At 34.1% G+C, this 20,793-nt stretch overlaps 2 protein-coding genes across 4 annotated transcripts; both read left to right on the forward strand.

Annotated features, from left to right (window-relative positions):
* Window positions 1–233: 233 nt before the first annotated feature.
* On the forward strand, window positions 234–3,580 carry LOC125061765 (organic cation transporter protein-like). Its single transcript, XM_047667366.1, has 6 exons — window positions 234–435; window positions 642–867; window positions 1,346–1,601; window positions 2,111–2,752; window positions 2,833–3,014; window positions 3,334–3,580. The coding sequence occupies exons 1-6, from the start codon at window positions 236–238 to the stop codon at window positions 3,499–3,501; spliced, it is 1,674 nt and encodes a 557-aa protein (XP_047523322.1). The 5' UTR covers window positions 234–235; the 3' UTR covers window positions 3,502–3,580.
* Window positions 3,581–7,055: 3,475 nt separating this feature from the next.
* LOC125057787 (solute carrier family 22 member 1-like) lies at window positions 7,056–20,377 on the forward strand. 3 transcript variants are annotated; one of them, XM_047661692.1, is made up of 11 exons: window positions 7,056–7,073; window positions 10,856–10,914; window positions 11,038–11,204; window positions 13,930–14,110; window positions 15,390–15,490; window positions 16,037–16,185; window positions 16,973–17,127; window positions 17,266–17,439; window positions 18,127–18,433; window positions 18,795–18,976; window positions 19,612–20,377. In XM_047661692.1, exons 3-11 carry the CDS (start codon window positions 11,038–11,040, stop codon window positions 19,795–19,797), a joined length of 1,602 nt encoding a protein of 533 aa, XP_047517648.1. In that variant the 5' UTR covers window positions 7,056–7,073; window positions 10,856–10,914; the 3' UTR covers window positions 19,798–20,377. The 3 variants fall into 3 exon arrangements, with proteins under 3 accessions (XP_047517648.1, XP_047517657.1, XP_047517642.1); XM_047661701.1 differs by lacking the exon at window positions 7,056–7,073 and adding an exon at window positions 7,092–7,266 and having other exon boundaries at window positions 10,856–10,900; XM_047661686.1 differs by lacking the exon at window positions 7,056–7,073 and adding an exon at window positions 7,093–7,266.
* Window positions 20,378–20,793: the final 416 nt, after the last annotated feature.

The following is a 20,793-nucleotide window of genomic DNA, read 5'->3' on the forward strand; positions in this document are numbered from 1 at the left end:
GCCGGGTCAGCTAGTATTATATATTTAATGTATAACGCTTTATAACCAATATATCGATAATAGTATATAAAAAGTGATTAAAACTTTACCATTTTCACCTAAAAAATTCATTTTCTCAACACCCTAATTACCTTATCCATCATGTATATATTGATAATATTGATAATTATCTCGGATTTATATAATCAACATTCAAAGAGAGCAAGTGTATAGTTCGATTGTGTCTACTAGAGCTATGGCTGAGACTATAGAGAAACCTAATGCAGAGGAGGATGGCAACAAAGACGAGGTGTCTTTGGACAAGTTGCTGATAGAAGAAGTTGGGCAACTAGGAAGATACCAATGGCGCATACTAGCTCTCACTGTAGTTACTGTAATATTTGCTGCGTGGGCGGCAGTTGAATATATATTTACCACAGGAAGGATTCCTACAAGGTATGCCTGCGTAATTATTTTATTTATACATTTTGAAAAAATATTATACATTAATGTATAATATACAACGTATATGTTTTAAAATATACATTTAAAATTGTAGCTAAATATATAAATTTACCAAAATAAAGCTGAAAATACGGTATTACTAAAAAAAAAAATGTGAAAAGCCGAAATTTTGTATCGTTTTATGCTTTGTTTTTCAGATGCCTAATTCCAGAGTGTGACGTTCCGGAGTCTATAGAGTTTCGACCTTCGTGGCTTTTAAACGCAGTGCCTGAGAGTGGCAGCTCTTTTGACAACTGTCGCAGGTTCAGCCCTGCCAACGCAACACTCCACACAGACACATGTCCCGCAAGCCTCTTTAACAGAGACAATGTGGTCAACTGCGAAGAGTTTCTCTATGAGAATACCGATACTGTCGTATATGATGTGAGTAGTAGTATATAGTAATGTTTTATAATCATAAATCAATTTCAAAGAACATTAAACTTGTGCGCATATTCTACTTGCAATATACTCTTGAGCCTTCTGTGCTATCCAGCTAGAAATCGACCTCTATATAAATACATGAACATAACAAAATATACTAGTAGTATGAAAGATTATCGTCAATATTCCGGCCACGCGCCGACAATTTGAAATTGCTTCAAAAATGTCTTTATTAGTTGGTTTTGCAATTTGTTGGTGTCTTGCGTTGAAAAGGAAAGGAAAGCCACTTACGAATAGATAAGGCTTATCAGATTTAAAACAATGCAATGTAAATTATGGGCAAAAAAAAAAAAAATGACCACGTGACTAACACGCTTTAACGGGTTTGGCCTGTTTTATCATCATTGTTCTACTGATATGACAAAGCTTTAATGCGATCAAGAAGTGATCTCTCAAATATACTCTTAATTGTTCTTAGTATGATCTGGCTTGCGACGAATGGCGTCGGACCCTCATAGGATCTGTCAGAACCTTTGGAACCCTTACTGCCCTACCCATCACTGGATTCATATCGGACAGATGGGGCAGACGTACTGCCCTCAGCATTAATGCCATAAACACTGCTTGGATTGGTGTTCTGCGTTACTTTGCAGATACGTATGTTGGTTTCCTCATTTCGCAAGTGGCCGAAGCTACTTTTGGGTCTGGATCTTTCTCTTGCGCTTATATTTTATGTGAGTATTTTCAACGAATTCTATGATTCGATTAGTTCTATTCAATATTAGAAATAAATGCAATCGGCAGCAGTTATTTTTAAAATGAATATTATTTTGTTACGCTTACCTCACCTAGTTTTTTTTCTCGCAGTAGTTGCCTCAAAGAGATCGCTCGAAAGCGAAAAGCCCGCCCGTTGTCCTCCTTTTTATTTAATTATTTTTCTGTATACTTGCAACGAAGTATTAATGAATAAATACAGCATAAAAATAACATACCTACGATATTATTATGCATGATATCCTTTTAATTAAGTCACGTTTGATGGAAAATCCAGTTTGGACATTAAAATGGTTAATTGCTGAATCGAATAGTATTTTCGATTATTTTTAGAAATGATGTAACATAGCCACTCAATACTCTGCTAAATTTAGTCCGTTCGTATGGAAATAATGTCAATCATTTTACATAAAAATAATGTATTTATATGTGTAAATACACACACATTAAATACAATTATATATTGCAGTGATGGAAGTAGTTGGTCCTAAGTATCGCGTGGCAGCAGGAGCTACAATGAACACATGCTTCTCCATAGGTCAAATTACTATGGGATTAATTGCCTGGGCTGTGCCCGATTGGAGGAAGCTTACACTCATTCTTTATATCCCTCAGTTCATAACAATATTTTACTACTGGGTGATGTTCGAATCTATTCGATGGTACATGAGCAAGGGACGGTATGAAGATGCAGAAAAAACACTTAAAAGGGTAGCGGAAATTAACGGAAATCAACTATCTGATGACTCTATCGAATCTCTTAAATTGTCCGCCGAGAAAGAGAAAATCCAAGCGCTTGTAGACAAAGAGGCTAAGAAGGAAGATCCGTGGCTGATCGTAATTTTATTCCGCTACAAACGTGTATTGTTGCGTGTTTGCGTTTCGCCAGTCTGGTGGATTACCACGACGTTTATTTATTACGGCATGTCCATCAATTCAACAAATATGTCTGGAAATCGATACGTAAATTATATTGCGGTGGCTGCCGTTGAAATCCCCGGGTACTGGACTGCTTTTCTCCTAATGAGTATAGTAGGAAGACGACCAGTGTTGGCAGGAGCGTTTTGGGTCTGTGCCGTGTGTCAGATCGCATATATTTTTATACCTTCTGGTTAGTAATATTAATACGTAGTTGTGAAAAAAATATCTGGCTTGAGAACTTTACTTACTGATATTTATATTTTTCTGCAGAAGTGTACAGTTTGTCGCTCGCCGTATACCTGGTAGCCAAGTTCAGTATTGCGATGGTTATGACCTCAGTATACGTCTATACTACTGAATTGTATCCCACAAAATACAGACATACACTGTTCGCATTCTCATCAATGATGGGCAGGATTGGATCTATCGTAGCACCACTAACACCAGCTTTTGTATGTATTAAAACTCTTTTGTGCATTGAGATTAAGATTCCATCGTTCTTATTAGAAACTTCTAAATGAATATTCATATATTGCTTTACGTCGCAGCAATCACGTTCCTGCTATGTTTTGCTAATAATAAATTGTAAGGCGTTTCTAATTTAAAAAATCAAGATTCTTTCCAACAAATCTTTTTTTCCTTTTTTATATAAACTATAAATAGTTTTCAATGCACAAAAATAACAATCAGTAATCAACAAATGTTTTAATGATGAATTAATTCAATTGTATCGAAATCAATTATAATGAATTATTATTTTTCTGTTTTCAGGGGGCAGCTGTGTGGGAAGAATTTCCCTTTGTTCTGTTTGCATGTTTTGCTTTATTGTCGGGAGCGTTAGTGCTAATCACTCCAGAGACTTTGGGTTCAAAGCTTCCTGACTCTATGGAAGACGCTTTTAATATCGGTCTGAAAAAAGATGATCCAAACCGTAGATAGTAACATACTATGCGTTTTATTGAATCAAAGAGTCATTTAGTCATAATATTAGTTACTCTAACGCGTTTAGCCCGGCAATTGGTTTTTTTTATTTTATTTTTTTTATTTATAGAACGGGGGGCAAACGGGCAGGAGGCTCACCTGATGTTAAGTGATACCGCCGCCCATGGACACTCTCAATGCCAGAGGGCTCGCGAGCGCGTTGCCGGCCTTTCAAGAATAGGTACGCTCTTTTCTTGAAGGACCCTAAGTCGAATTGGTTCGGAAATACTTCAGTGGGCAGCTGGTTCCACATAGTGGTTGTGCGCGGCAAGAACTGCCTAGAAAAACGCTCAGTTGTGGAACGGCGGACGTCGAGGTGATACGGGTGGAATTTCGTATTCTGTCTCGGCATCCGAAGATGAAATTCAGCTGCAGGTATTAATCCGAACAACTCCTCTGAACACTCTCCATGGTAAATGCGGTAGAAGATGCAGAGTGACCCCACATCTCTACGCAACGCCAAAGGATCAAGCCGCTCGGAGAGGGATTGGTCGTCGACGATTCGAACCGCTCTGCGTTGTATACGGTCAAGTGGAAGGAGCTGGTACTGGGGAGCCCCCGCCCAGAGGTGAGAGCAGTACTCCATGTGGGGCCGAATTTGCGCTTTATATAGTTGCATGCGGTGGCCCGGAGTTAAGTACCGCCTCGCCTTGCTGAGCACACCAAGCTTTTTGGAGGCTAATTTAGCCTTTCCCTCCAAGTGACCGCGAAACTGAACGTCGTTCGATATGTCAACGCCAAGTATTCCAATGCTGGCTGTGGCTTTAAGAAGAGTGTTTTCGAAAAGAGGAGTAGCGACAAAGGGTGTTTTTTTTAGCGGAAAACGCGCAAACTTGTGTCTTCTTGGGGTTAAATTGGACTAGGTTTTGTCTGCCCCAGTCTGAGACTCCACGTAGTAGAGTTTCGACTTCAGACACAAGTTTGTTCCGGTACTCATCAACAATTGCCCGAGAAATACCTGCCCGGCCAGTGTAAAGAATATCCCCAGTGCTGTCATCCGCATAGCAGTGAATGTTGCTAAGTTGCAACATATCATTGATATGCAGAAGAAATAGGGTCGGGGATAGAACACAGCCTTGTGGGACCCCAGCGTTCACGGGTTTAAGGTCGGAACATGCTCCGTCGATGACGACCTTGATGCTCCGATCGGCCAGAAAGCTGGAGATCCAATCGCATAATTTCTCGGGAAGCCCATAGGCTGGAAGCTTCGAGAGCAGTGCTCTGTGCCACACCCGATCGAAGGCTTTCGCTATGTCCAAACTTACCGCCAGCGCCTCCCCCTTGGACTCAATTGCCTCTGCCCACCTATGGGTAAGGTATACAAGGAGGTCACCAGCTGAGCGACCACGACGAAAGCCGTACTGAGAATCGCTAATCAACTGGTGGCCTTCTAGATAACTCAAGAGCTGGCTATTAATAATGGTTTCCATTATTTTGGAGAACAAGGAGGTTATAGCTATTGGGCGATAGTTGGACGGATCAGAGCGATCGCCTTTTTTTGGGATCGGATGTATCGAAGCGGTCTTCCAGCACTTTGGGACAGTGCCGAGCGAGTACAGGTACCGGTTTCGTCAGGGAAGAGATAAATGATTTAGTTTAAAAGGCTGTTATGGTTATTAAGATATATAATTTATTGTATTGTTATTTTTTTTAAGAAACAATGTAAATAAAAAATACACGAAATGTCTCTATGTAGTGATTTATACCACGTAATTTCACTTTAATTTAAAAATTATTATAGGGTTGTAAATATTTTTTAAGTATGTTTTTAGAAGCATAATTTCATTAAACACAAGAAATATTAACCAATTAAGAAATTACTATATTAAACGTTATCTAAGTCACCAAGTGCAAAGGTTAAAACATTTGTCCGTTTTCTATTAAATCTACGATTATCGTATCTGAATATTTATTAGAAATGTCACAATGTATTTTTTTATTATTTATACAAAGAGTTTAACCAACCAATTAAAGCATGTATATCAGTGTTTCCCAACCTTTGTTGTGCCCACCTTGGCCGTTCTATTTTTTTTTAATAAAAATGTGACTAGAAAATTGTTAACGAAACACTATAATTAAATTTTCGAAAACTTAAAATTCAAATTACAAATAATTTGGATAAATTTTTGAGTAGACCCCAATCAAATTGCCCTGTGACGTGGTGGCGTAGGCCCCACAGGGGGCAATTCGTTGAAATGGAATGATAATGTGTGATGCGCAGTATTCCCCAAGTTGGAAAACACTGATTTATATCAAAACAGATTCGCTAACGTATAATTTTCTAACAATAATGTTTACAAAATAACAAAACGTATATCATTAATAAACGTGACAACGTTGATGGAAAGATTTTGAAATTTACAAAGACAAATAAATTACTTATACGCTACGATTACATTGTTAAAACCTATAAAATATATATTACTCTTGTTGTACAAAATGTCATATATTTATATTTAATAGATACTGTCTCGATTTATAAGGGATTGTTTAAAAAATATTGTTTACCTATATAATATAATATAAATTGTTACTTTGCATATTACCCCAACGGCCAGTTAACTGAAGGCGAAGGATATTATTATAGAAGGATTGGTTAACGCATTGTGTATTTCTCCGGTTATCAAACCAAGGACCCATTAATATATAGGGAGATTTAATTTGGCCAACCACTGACTAACTGAAATCTTTTATCAACTAGATAATCGCTAACTTTATAGTAAGCCTTTTACACAGCTTTTCTTAAATGTATTAAAATACAAAAAAGAATTACTAACTTTAGATAGACTAGAAGATAGCACGGGGAAATTGCGTTTGTTCCGAGTATTAACATTATTCGTATGTTCTGTTCTAGTAAACATATCACTATTTTTGTTCACATACCTACATAATATTTTCATAAAATAAATATTAAGGCTTTACGGTTTTCGCAGGACAATACAATTCTTTTTTGACTGAATTGAAACTAGACAAGAAAAACCTTGAAATTTCTTTGCAAATTATAAAGAAAAACGGAAACTAAATAAAAAAAACATAAATGCCAAGTTCGCGTTTTGTTAAATAAAAAAATTAACACAAACTGCACTCGTATCTACTTAATACGATCTGGAGAAAGTTGTCGAATAAAGAGCTATTGGTGTTTTACGTACCTACTAGTTGGTAAGTAATTTGTAGAGATATAAACAAAATCTCTAAATTGCTATTGGATTAATAAAATTAAATAGACATTCCAAAAAAAATCGTTACTAACCACTAAGATAAGAAAACTTTCTACTATCCGTAATACTGAGTCCGTTTATTAAGATTTGTCTAATCACAGGTTGGATAATAATAATCAATAAGATTTAAAAATGTATGTGGTAATTCATGATTTATTAATTTTTTTATCAGATAAACATAACATACAATAATTTTCGTTTCCATAATAATGCAAAAAATCTGTGGTATATAAAACATCGAAAGAAGGGCTACGACTCATAATGAAATCAGTGTATGTACAAGCGACCTAAGTAGTACACAATCAGACGTAGGTATGTAGCATTTTCCGAACGAGAACATCGCACTTTATAACAGTGCGGAGCGCGCGCTAACGCAGACTTTTTCCAAATACGGCCATGTATGAATAAATAACACACTTTTCTAAATATATTTTAATTGTGTTTTGTGGAAAAAATGTGTATTTTACACATGTGATAAGTGATGATTATTTTATATTATTCTTAGGTGAGTAAAATTAATTTTAGATATTATTGATACGAATAAAACAAAATACATATTTTGAAACAACCTAATTTGCTTAACAATAATATATGTTAGTTCTTTACATTGGATTTTCTTTTACTAAATCCAATGTAAAGAACAAACATATATTACTAGAGAAATATATAAAATACATACATACGTTAGTCAAAATGAGATGACTTATTATTAAATTTATAAGTTGATAATATCTAAGAATTGTTTCTTACAAGATATATATTCTGTAACGACCATTTTTCCATTAAACAATTAATATTATTTTATGTATAAATGCAATCTTAAATGTAGTATTGCATAGTACTTTATTATAACCATCGGAAGAAAAAGCATCCAGGTTTTTTCGACGATTATAAACAAGTTGTCGGCGCAGTGAGAGCGACTATATTTAGCTACGAACGGGTAACAGCTTCGATAATGCTATCACTTTAAGCACTTCCTTATCTTCGTATAACGCGTTATATACTAGTAACGGACGGTAGTACTATAGCAAAATTGTAATTCGATTTCACATAGGGTACCGTAGATATTTTCAGTATCAAAAACAATTTATAGCGTAAAGAATAATAATTTGTCGGTACTAAAAAACAGAATAAAATAGTAAAAGTAAAACTAAAATATTCTCATTATGAATTAATTATTTATTTCTAATACCTATAACTTCTAAAGGTCGTCTCTTAATATATTCAAGTTCTCGACGTTATTTAGTGAATTTTTATTTATAAATGTAAGATCGAATCAAATCAAGAATTTGAAATTACATGTATTAATAATATCTACGTTGTACTCGTATTTACTTTTGGGAAAAGTAATTTACATTTAAATTATATGTAATAACTTTGCTCGTTATTAGATGATTTAATGTAAGATTTAAACTATGAATTTGATAGACAAACTTTCGAAATTCTTCTTATTTTCGTTCGTTTAATTAACAGGTCTTACATCAATTACAATTGTTTTGATTTGGCAAAACAAACACAACAGAAGCATTCGACACGTGCAAAAATTACACATCTAAATAAACAATGATGCTAATTTATTGTGAATATATTCAGACAACAATAGTTTCATTTAAAAAATAAACCAATAGTGACTATCACTTTCTACGAAACTAAGTAACATGTGTTTTGTCAAGGACTGGTCTATATATAAACCAATATATAGATATAAACCAAGTAAAACTTGGACGATTTCGAATGAATTTGGATTTTTTGTAATATAAATTAGCGTGTCTACTTTGCCTTAAATAATCAATAAGATTAGTAGATTTCAATAGTAGTTTCATTGAGAGTAATAAATAGACTTAAAAAATGCAACGTCGTACATAAAAGCATTGAGTGCAGAGATGAAATCTTTGCGTCAGGTTCAACATATTTATAAAATTGTCTCTACACTAGTACATATTTAATTAGTATCAATATAGAGACAATATTTTACATTTATTGGATTGATATAATACTAATAAAAAAAAATTAATGAATATTGTTCGAAATTTCTTACGAAATCAACATTATGTTGTTTACAACTAAAGTAACCTACGAAGACAATAGCATAAAACAAATAATAAAAACCACTAAACTAAACGCAAATTTTATTATAAGTAGTAATGCATCGTAATGACATTTCCCCGCAAGCGATAACGTACCTCAGTACTGGTTTCTAATTAATTTTTATTCTTTTCCAAACGTTTTATGACGAAATAAACACTATAAACACAAATGTGTCACTATACACACAATTTCAATTTCAAATATTTAGTAATTTTTAAGTAGTAGGTATACTTTTTTGAGTAGTACTGCTAAGTTAGGCCATTAGAGTTTGTCTTCATATTAAAATTTGATTTATAAAAATATATATGTATCTGTCGAGTCAAGTCAACCCCTTTGAATAACCATTTCTTAAGCTTTCTTTCTCGCACTTGTAAAATTCCAAATTCAAATTCAAAAGTCATTTAATTATATAGGTATCTAACACAAGAGAGAAAATATTGTAGCAGAGCTGGTTAGGTAATGACCATAATATGTTTAATAACTATCATAACGAATAATAGTATGTCAAATTTAAAATCTTTTTACACGGAATAGGGGTTAACGATGAGAATTATTACGTGAAATTAAATAACAATCGCCGTCCCCCGGTACATATAAATAATATATTTGAACTATATTTATATTTACATTTAGTCGCATACAAACAATCACGTATCATCCACGGGACAGTGTCAAGGGCGTTCTCACACGCGGAGATATTTTGGATATCTTCCAACCCGCTTTGTTTACAGACTAAATTTACTGACACACAAACGAGCAAAATAAAGCAGACCGCAAGCTTTATTGGAAGTATCGCGATATAACGACGATCAACTTTTGTATCAAAAATCATAAGGGTGAATATGATTAAAATTGTACTTTGACGCTAATTTGTAGGATTTTTCTTAATTTTTTTTAAAGCTTGGGGTTTTGTTAGGATATATATTATATAAATCAACTTAATGCCACTCCTCTGTGGTCCAGTTTCACATAGGAAAGGGTTGTGAGGATATATTAAAAGGAACAAGTGTTCAACGAACAATGCTGTTTATGAAAATCGACTCTCACCGACAAAACATTTGTACAATAACCGGAATTAGACGAAATATCAGTGTATAAATTTTGTGTAATGGAGGATATAGTTTTGTGTTTCTTTAAATTGTAATTAACACTACATTATACACTTATAGCTATTTAAATAGAAAGCACGTCGTAAAAATAAGCATATATAATATTATCTCTTCTAAACCTATAACATTAAAAATATTTCGATATGATATACGATGTAATATATGTCGCAGCCTACGCCTAAGCCTACTAGCTTAAGTTGGCTGCAACACATATAAACGTTTTGGTTTAATGCTCCTATACTTCACCTTTGTGCTCCGGGTAATTCTAATAAGTATAAAGTAAATGTAGCAATTTAAAAGTCGCCGAAGCGTGGCACACGTTAGCAACAACCTACAATTTGATAGTACATAATCATTTATAATATACGTATATATACTCATCTTTGGCATGCATGTTTATACAGAACGAAGAATATTTCAGCACACCAAAGTAAATATGTTTGATACTTTTTAATACGTTTTAATTCATTTACTTAGTAGAAAGTTTGGAAACTGTTTAAAGTACTATTTATCTCTTTGTAAAGGCATACCAAAAATAAGCAAATTTAAAGCAAGCAATATTGTTATGGTAGTTAACAATGGTTAACGTAAGAGTTACGTGATCACTATTGCACGGGTTCTCCGACCACGTAACGTAACTCTACTCTTCATAAACCACTCTAAGCGTACTCTATATTTCTACGGGAAATATCGAATGTTCCACTGCCGTAACATGACGATCAAGATACCTACTCTATTAAATATATAGATATTTCCGCTACTGGGTAAAACATATACTTATACACAATATTAAATTATCTTAATAACATTTTAAAATTAGTAAGAACTTTTACTATACGAAATCAGTAACATGTTAGATTTGATAAAAGTTTAATAAGTTTCATTAATTTATTACAGATATCATGCAACGTGTGTGCTAGTAAAGTTTGGAGTCAAGACAAGGCACATATCTTAAAGTAAGTTTTATAATTTTTTAATAACTTTAAAACCTATCATAAAAAGGGAAGTTCATCCTCACTTGAAGTATCACAGCAATTATAAGAACGAGAGAGCATAATGCATTTAATCAAACATTCCAGATGGGGGAACAAGGAGTAGATGGCTTCAATTTGGACGGAATTCTTAGTGAGCTCGGAAGCTTTGGGAAATATCAGCTGCTGCTTCTACTGCTCTTGGGTTTCCGTGACTCCTTCCTTAACATGTGTAACTTTAACTATGTCTTCACAGCTGCTGATGAATCATTCAGGTATACTATTCCCTTAAAGTTAATTAGGATTAGCAATTAATACTTGTAGATGACGTCACAAGATTAACCAAATCCTACAAATAAATAAATGTGCCTGAAATGAAGAACATATTAATTTTATAATCAGTGAGTTTCATGTGTTTTAAAGTGTTAAGTGAATTATTTTACGTCACTTCACAATTTATGTCTCATGAGGAATTGAACAAAGAACCTCTGTCATAATAAAAATGTTATACGGACACTGGAAATTTATTTAACAATGGTAAATTAAAATCTTCATATAATGGGCATAACTAATCACAGGGCACAAATCTTAAGTTAAACGAAAAGAAGACAAAATGTGTTAAATTTGTAACTACAAATGTAAAAAGTAGTCATTCTCAAATAATAATTAAAGACGAGGAAATAGACTTTGTTGATAATGCGGTGTTCTTGGGAATTACTTTAGATAGTAAACTCCAGTGGGGCCGACACATAGAAGGTCTTTCGAATAGGCTAAGTTCCGCAGCGTTCGCAGTTAAAAAGATACGCGATCTTACGGATGAGAACACAGCAAAGCTTGTTTATTTCAGCTATTTTCATAGTATAATGTCATATGGTGTTATTTTGTGGGGTAATGCAGCTGACATTAAATCGATATTTGTAGTGCAAAAGCGGGCTATAAGAGCGATCTGTGGGTTGTCCCCACGGGAGTCGGTCCGAAGCAAATTTAAGGAATTACATATTTTGACTCTGGCAAGTCAATACATTTATGAGAATATTTTGTATGTGCGGAAAAATATAGATATCTTTAAAAAGAATAGTAGCTTCCATAATTATAGTACTCGTAATAAAGACAAAATTAGCGCACCAACCAGAAGGCTGCATAAAACGAGTAATTCTTTCCAAGGCAATTGTATACGTTTTTTCAACAAAATCCCTAGTGAGATACAAGCGTTGTCAATAAATAAATTTAAATCGTACATTAAAGTAAAACTGCTTACTAAGGCTTATTATAATATAAATGAATATTTAAACGATCCTAGTGCTTGGATATGAGTTGCTCCAGTATATATTATAGGTAACACGACTGAATCTCTCGGCTGCATTTCCAGACTCTGGGGCGATCGTCAACATCCACGACTGTTTTAATGTAAAGTGGGAACAAACCGTGATCCATGTGGTATCCAATTATTTCAGTATTATTATTATTTTCTTATGTAGCCAAGTCCACATTTCAAGGATCGTCATGCTCGCTTAAATGTCATTGCTTGTGGCGGCGTCCATGCGTCGGGTTGTCTCTCTCCCTAAAATATGGCGAGGGGGCCGATGGCTGGCCATGCGTCATACTCGTGAACGGGTGCTGCTTGTGGTGACTGGTCGTACTTGAATTCGTGTATGCGGTGATGTTAATTATTTCGACTATGTGTTTGCGTGTTGTTCCCACGAGAATGTAAGTGCGTGCTCCTATTTCACCATGCCTCCTGCTGATAGGGGACAAGTCTTTGTTTTTATTTATGTTCTTATTATTAATTACTTAAAATGTCATGTGGAACATGGTGTAATGGTTGCAGCTCCTTACAACCGTTGTGTAAAAAAAAAAAAAAACATGGCGATTAAAAAGAGTGGCGGAGAGTTTATTGCCAGTTCTTCTCTTCCGTTCTACGCCCTTGATTTGAGAACTGGCAGTAAATGTAAAATTAGAAGCATTAATATTTATATCTTTAATGACGAATCACAAGTGTACATTGTGTTACCTACGTGAATAAATGATTTTTGAATTTGAATTTGAATTTGAATCAAATTCAGTACCAACACAAATGTTTAATAATGGGGACGTAAAGTTTTTGTGGTGGGTGTGCTGTGTGGTGGTGGTAGTGCGCCGACTTACTGGCCAAAAGCATTAAATATTCAACGAATTATATATTTTAAAGATTCAGTTATAACGGATGAGAAGGAATAATTGGTGCCTTGCCTAGTTTTTAGAAGGTTAAATTGGCGGAGCACCAAGAGCCAAGTTTAAGGAAACAATAAAATCGCTTAGTCATAACCATGGACAGTAGAGCAAAGGTCGCAGACACTCCGGGGCTATCTCTTGTTATTATCACGGCTGTTACACTTTATGATTTATTATTATTTTAGACTCGTGTATCGATAAACGTGACGATATGTTTTGAATTCGCCTTTATGCGAATAATGCGAGAAACGCGTGAAATGGCAACCAAAATATTAAATGACTAACGTAAGAGTAAAACGCAATACGAAATGATTTATGCAATTATATTTTTTATACATTAAAGCCCATTTGTTCATATAAATATATTAAATGGTCATTTAAAATGTTTGATGATAAAGAAAAGTTGGGTTTATTTAAACATAGCTGATGACACGATATCACTTCTGAAAATAGTAACATCAAAAATTCTAAAATTATTAATAATTTACTAGATCATCGCGATTGGTCCAGTTCTTTAACTTAATAATTAAGATCGGCCGGTTATGTTAAAGTCGCATTCTTTATATTTATTACATAAAGACGCGTAAAACCCCGTAGCATGACATACATTTCTATCGCTCATTTAAAGATATTCTTTATAGGAATACTTTTATATATTTCTACTCAGCAAAATAATAATTTCGCTGGGAATCGAACCCGAGATCCCTGCGTCATCACTATGCGCAATGACATCTCAGTTACGGAGCTAGTATGAATATTAATATTAATATACTATGAAAAACGTTCCAGATGCCTGAAGCCATCTTGCGACACCAATTCAACTGATTCCTGGATTTTATTTCCTTCCAATGACACAACCTGCTATAGATCCGACAACACATCCTTGAGCTGCTCTTCTGACACATTTGGTCCTAAGGTCGTACCCTGTGAAGAAATCATATACGACAAATACGACAGTATAGTTGCTGAGGTAATATAGCATTTTATATTTCCTATGAAAAAATATACGTGTAACATACAGTCTATTTTACATATACAATTTTGTTCTTTAAATCTCGTATATTAAAAAAACATAAACAATATTGTCGCTGACTATATTTAGTAAACACAATCATATATTAAAGCAGTCACTCGTGTAATTTCCATGTTATCGCTAAAAGACTCGACAAAAATAATAACAAACGGACCAGACGGTAACAGAGTTCATTAACAAGGTTACTATTTGTTGCCTCGCTCTATGTGATCATAAACAGCGCTTTGTAATGAACGAAACACAGCTAAAAGACGTAAAGACCACCATCAGGCAACCGTGCCGCGGGAAACGTAAAAACGTAAGCGTAACGCATTTACCCACGAAAAAAAACTCTAAGTCTAACTGTCACACCGCTTTATATTGAAATGTATGTTTAATATAAAGCAGTGTCACCGCTAGAAGATTTAATTATAATTCGACTGGTTCGCAAAATTATCACCCTCTTAACTAGACATTACAGTGCCTAAGTGTTGTAAAATAACACAAATTAGGAACTCACATGGGACAGTAATGGCAGAGACGCAGTTTCTTAGATTTAATGAGCGAACGTACGATTTAACGTCTCCAACGATTATTTTTATTATAATAACGTACAGATTTAGATGTTCGTTACTAAACGTATGAGATAGAAAGAGACGAAAAAGTAGTATGATTTAAAACTTGAGCTCATAACTAACAAAAAATTACGACGCTAGACTAACTAAAAACTAACTAGACTTTTTGAAAAGTAGTTAAATCTAACACTTCTGTTACCTATAAAGAATAGAAGTATAATCGACTTTTTGGACATTATCAAAAACAAGAATTGCAGTTTATGAGTTTGGGAAAAACTAAAGGGCTCATTTTGGCTTAGTGTGCGTTGATTGCTTAGAGCTTACATTGGTTAGCGCTTCTAATTATTAACTAATATATAAATACAGCAACTTAACTAATGTTAGTTACGTAACTCGAACCATCTTAATATTTTGTTCATGACAGTAATGTTAACACTCATATACTTGGCCACGTTGAATATATTGCATAATTTAAAATTTATATTATATTTTTTCTTAATCCGTTTGATACTCATACTTTGTTTTTGCTCATAATATTACTAAATACACAACAATAATAAAATAGTCACATAATATCACATTTACAATGATGTCGAAGATGTGCATTGCGATAATCTAGCTATATTATATTGAATTATATTAGAATATATCGTAAATTTCAGTTTGACTTGGGATGTCAGCCATGGAAGGCTACTCTTATCGGGACTGTGCACAACTTGGGGCTTGTCTTCTCATTTGTACTCTCCGGATTTATTTCAGACAGGTGAACACTACAAATGTAATTACTAATAAGAGAGTCGTTTTCATTTTAATAAAAAAAATCGGTTGTCTGTAAAGTCGGTTTACTGACGATAGCTGAACGTGACAACGTCATAATCAAAATACTGATGGAATGGTTGCATTTTTCAAATGAAAATTTTAATTTTATTTGTTTGATCGATATTTGTATGGATATAGAGAAGGAGGTAAATGGAAATCACAATGTGACTGGATAGACAGAGAGACAGATGTCGAACGGTGCCGAACGCGGAGGCCGATTGTTCCTCTTTGTCGCTCGTTCCGCGCTCTCGCTTGCACTTCAAGACTTAAAGGGAACGCCTCAGAGCGAGGTAACGCCGCATGCGTCATGTTTTTTTCGTGCATGCAGCCGGCTCCATCGAATTATAAGACGTTGTCACGTCAAAAACTCTATTGTTACCGTATACGAACACAATATGACCTATAACTCAAGAATTGCACGCTTTGTCAGTTTGGTAACAAAGAAGATGTAAGAAAAATTTCATATAGTAATTTAGTTATTTATTGTCAGGTATGGACGGAAAGTGATTATCGTCAGTACCCCCCTAATGGTGGGCATCGCCGGTCTACTCAAGTCTTTCGCCATGGACTACTGGACTCTTCTCGGTTTAGAATTTCTAGAAACTGCCCTTGGGTATGGCAATGCATCTATGGTTTTGTGTAAGTTTTTTTTATATTTCAAATCATTTTCTTATTTGAAAAGATCGTTAATATGATCCTTAATCATTAAACTCTTTACCCAATCAAATTGGTTATTAAGCATAATATATATATAATATAATAATTTATCTAGTTAGTCTTTATAAGTAACTAACGACTCACCTTGGCTCCGTATGGGCAACCGTAACCCGTAAACCTTGAAAAATTATATGTATTCAATTTTACTTCCTCAGGAATTCCGTACTAAATTCCGGTGCAATAGTTATAGTAGTAAAGTATAATATAGTAAAGTAAATATATCGCAAACAGACAGACGAATAGATGCAGCAGAGGACTTATGTATACTATTCTGTATGCTGTTAGTAGTTGTAGTAGAAATCGAGAAACTATTCATTCAACCCCTCTTCGTAACAGTTACAGTTAGACATGATGTCGCTGACTTTTTGATGGTATTTTAAAGCTTTTTGTATTTAATTTCTTGTTTATTTATATAGCTTATGGCACTTATAAATATAGGTTGTAGGAGATCTACTAAAATCTTTTTAATAGAAATATATAAATATATATAACCACTCAAACTTAACTCTTAAAAAAGTAATTAAAACAATGCAATGGTTTCTCGATCGGTTAAGGAAAACATCGTGATGAAAATGGCAAGCCTTAGACCCAAAAATCGACGGCGTGTGTCAGACACAGAAGGCTGGTCACCTACTTGCCAATTAAAAAAATAAGATGATGAAGAAACAAATAGAGATATCTAAGGCCTAGTGTTTGTGGGTTCATTTAGCTCTAGAAGCGGTCAGCCACAAGAGCCGGGTGGTGTATTCCTGCATATCAGACATCTTAGCGTGCCTTGGGGGCGCGTTCTTTGGGCTGATTGCATGGAAAGTGCCATATTGGAGACACCTTATGAGAGCCATCTACGCACCACTACTTGTAGTAGTAAGTTAATTTTTAGTAATCATCGCTATGGCTCGCGAAATACTTTAGAAATAAATAAAATACTATAATACGCAAACTCTCCTTCGATCTATGTATTATTATGTTTAAAGACAAATGCTATAATATACATATTTTCAGGTGTTTTACATATTTCTGATGGATGAGGGAGTACGATGGCTGCTGGCCCATAACAAGAGGGATGAGGCTGTTCAAGTATTGAATAAAGTAGCGAAAATTAATAACATTACCCTATCAAAAAATGCGCAGGATATGCTATCCAGCATTAGTGAACCAAAAACTGACCTTAATAAGGTATATTCTTCAGATTTATTAATTAATTAAAAATATAATATATAGAATACTTTGACTTGCCAAATGATAAATAAGAATATTACATTTTTGTTTGTTGGTTAGAGCAAAAGTTTATTTGAACTAAACTTCACTGTTGTACACTGGCGTTTTTAAACAAAATTTTTAATGTTACGATCGAAAAACACGTAAAGTTACGAAACATAAAGTTGTTTTACATATTCTGTCTAAAACTTACACAATATAATAGTAGAAAGTATTGAACATGTAAACATCTGATGAACTTAGCTCACAGCACCCGGGCTAAATAACACTTAACAATTAAGAGTGAGAATTTGTAAATAAGGGCTGATCTGCGATAAAACAAAATCAGTAAATTTTGTAAATCATAAATTTCATTTTAGTGAAGATCTCCAAAAGTCTAAAAAATTTTAGCCGTCCAGCCTTTCATAGAATTAAATAACAACAGTAGGTAGTAAATGTAAAAGGCGACCTCACAAAGGAAGACAAAAGATGTGAATAGTACTTGAATGCTCAAGTTATTGAAAATTTAACCGTGAAACATATTTTTATGAATCATCATCGATTTTAAGATAGTGTATTTAGTGTCATTCAAAGTTAACAAAACGTTTAAAATATAGTATTCATACTTTGATTGCCTCTTTAAAAATGATATAATTACATTTTCAGGTGGAGAATACTGCCGAAGAAACTCCTCATATTTTCACTGTTCTCCGGTCAAAAACAATTCTCTTGCGAATGGCACTAATCGCCGCGTGTTTCATCTGCTGTTCGTTCGTATTCAGTGGTGCTATTATCAATTCCGTCAGCATTTCTGGTAGCAAATACTTGAACTTTTCGATCATGATGTTAGTTCAGGTTCCGACTAGAATAATCACAGCTCTGACGTTAACAAGGTTCGGAAGAAAGGCGCCGATTTGCGTCGCTTATTGTTTCTGCGCCTTATTTTTTATGGCGTCGGCATTTGTACCTAAATGTAAGTAATAGTTTGGGAGTTTATATACACTAAATTACTGTGAACGTTGTGTTGTTAATATTAGGTTAGAATAGCAAAAATTTAAAGACAGACAGATTAAAAAGAAGATAACTATACCATCTACAGTCGAGCCTTCGAATCTTGGATGTACACGAATGGGTTTTCTATATATTATGAGCGCATTTACTTTCATACAGGAAAGGGAAACATCGTTAAGACAGTGACACTAAGGCATCGTAAAGAAAAAAACATTCTAAGACTTAAGACACGCCATATACAGTACCCACGTGAGCACAAAAGGCTGTAGCACCACTATATAAATATATTAGAATAGATTTTAAAACATCATATTTAATTCCAGCCATATGGTGGGCGTCGGTATTGTTCTATATTGCTGGCAAGATGTGTAGCAGCTACGGAATCTTCTCCGTACAAGTGGTTGCCATGGAGATCTTCCCCACCACCTCCCGTAACTGCCTCACCAACGTTGCTAACACTGTGGGCAGGTTGGGTTCTGTCTTAGCACCGCAGACACCGTTACTAGTACGTTTTTGTAATACTTTTTATTATGAGCTCTCGTTTGATGATTATGAAGAAACTAATTCGAAGGGTTTATACCTCGTTTTAAATAAAGCGGATTAATGTAATAAAAAACGCTTATCATTTATAGTTTAAATAGAAACTGTTTTTAAATACTAATCCGTCAGATATTCAATTGTCCTAACAATGAAAGACAAGATGTCGCTACTTAAAACGTATAGTCTAAAATAATGACGTACTTTTAGTTTTAGATATAATTAATCATTTTATCAAAGAGATAAAATTGTACTCATAAATGTAAATGATAAAGCCACGCTCTAAATTCTTTAATAAGACGATGATATACGACGACGATCTCTAGAACTAGCCTTCTGAAAAGGGCACATATGATTCGGTGTTTTACCTTTGTTAACGAAATACATAGGTTAACGGCGGTTTTTGTTGTCCGTTGAGTGCACTGACAATGTTCTATTATTTGTTAGTGCCTATAGTAGTTACTTTGTTTTTCCTAATAAAATTTCTTATGTTTTTGTATCGTATGTAAACTTTATTCACTTGTTGTGCACTCTTGTGAATTTCGGTTCACCCGTTAGGACAGAAGTGTTTTTATAAATTAAGTAAATATGTATCTATTACAGGAAAAAGTTATGCCCGGTCTACCGAGCATTGTCTTCGCATTGGCAGCACTAGGCCCAGCATTTCTGGCTCTTCTGCTGCCAGATACAAGTCACACAGTTTTACCAGACCAAGTGGCCGATGCTGAGAAACTAGACGCTACTAAGGCCGAGAAAGTAGCAACAGAAAGCTTTAAACAGCGGTTATGATCTTTGTAGATCTTGTATCCCATAACCAGTTTAATGACTTTTACCTTGCCGTATAGCTCCTCTGTCTATCTCTCTCTTTGTACAAGAAGCAGCTTGGAATAGTACGTAAGTAATGTTTTGACTTAGTAAATAAGATTTGTGAACCTGATGTAAAGATTTCACCATGTGTACGAACTTTCAACCTATCTACAATTAGGATTATTGTAAGTTGTGATACTATATTTTATATTTGTAAAAATGTATTATTAAAATTATTTAATTAATGTTATATAATAGGCATTTTTACAATGGTCGCGGTGTTTATTACGAATATAATACCTTTTAAAATATAGGTTTTTGATAAGTATGAACATTCTTTGTAAACATATGATCCACTTTAATAAAAGCAATATTTTAAAGTGTGTTTATATTTGTGTTGCAACGCATAATAAAAAGATTGGTATATTGGGCATTGCATTAATTAAATCATAGTAATCGTACTTATGATTCGTTTTTGTAAGATTCATTGTAGAATGTAAAGTAAGGACACGCGTTATAAATATAAATTAATTGACTAAATAAAGCGATCTCATTCTGTGTTCATTTCGTTTTATTTTCAAAGAATCTAATCTAAAAAATATATAATAGTAATTATATAATAAAATGATGATAAGATATGCGTTTATTATTTGTTTATTTAGTCACAACATGATATTACTTCAAATCTATAAAAAACGTGACGCACTTACTATTAAGTTATTACTTATTAAGTTATTGAACCTAACAAAATTATAAAGATAGCGACTCATTTAACAAGAAACTACACCAGACACCAAGCTATTTAGTTTGCGAGACCTGAACACCTGTGCAACACCGAATTTACCAGTGAAACTACACCAGACGGAGAGCTGTGAGTCTAGAATTTAAGCGAACATATAGGAAAAAAATCTACAACATATCAAAGAGAAATCCTGAATCCCAAATCTATAGGGATTGAATGAAGAGGTTGTGTCAAAA

The sequence above is a fragment of the Pieris napi genome, chromosome 2 (genome assembly GCF_905475465.1).
Source record: "Pieris napi chromosome 2, ilPieNapi1.2, whole genome shotgun sequence".
Classification (NCBI taxonomy): Eukaryota; Metazoa; Arthropoda; class Insecta; order Lepidoptera; family Pieridae; genus Pieris; species Pieris napi.

Coding starts and splice junctions, on each gene's coding strand:
- LOC125057787 (XM_047661692.1), top strand. CDS start 11,038: ATGGGGGAACAAGGAGTAGATGGCTTCAATTTGGACGGAATTCTTAGT. Junction 11,205..13,929: donor GCTGCTGATGAATCATTCAG/GTATACTATTCC, acceptor AAAACGTTCCAG/ATGCCTGAAGCCATCTTGCG. Junction 18,977..19,611: donor CACCGCAGACACCGTTACTA/GTACGTTTTTGT, acceptor TATCTATTACAG/GAAAAAGTTATGCCCGGTCT.
- LOC125061765 (XM_047667366.1), top strand. CDS start 236: ATGGCTGAGACTATAGAGAAACCTAATGCAGAGGAGGATGGCAACAAA. Junction 436..641: donor ACAGGAAGGATTCCTACAAG/GTATGCCTGCGT, acceptor TTTGTTTTTCAG/ATGCCTAATTCCAGAGTGTG. Junction 3,015..3,333: donor CACCACTAACACCAGCTTTT/GTATGTATTAAA, acceptor TTCTGTTTTCAG/GGGGCAGCTGTGTGGGAAGA.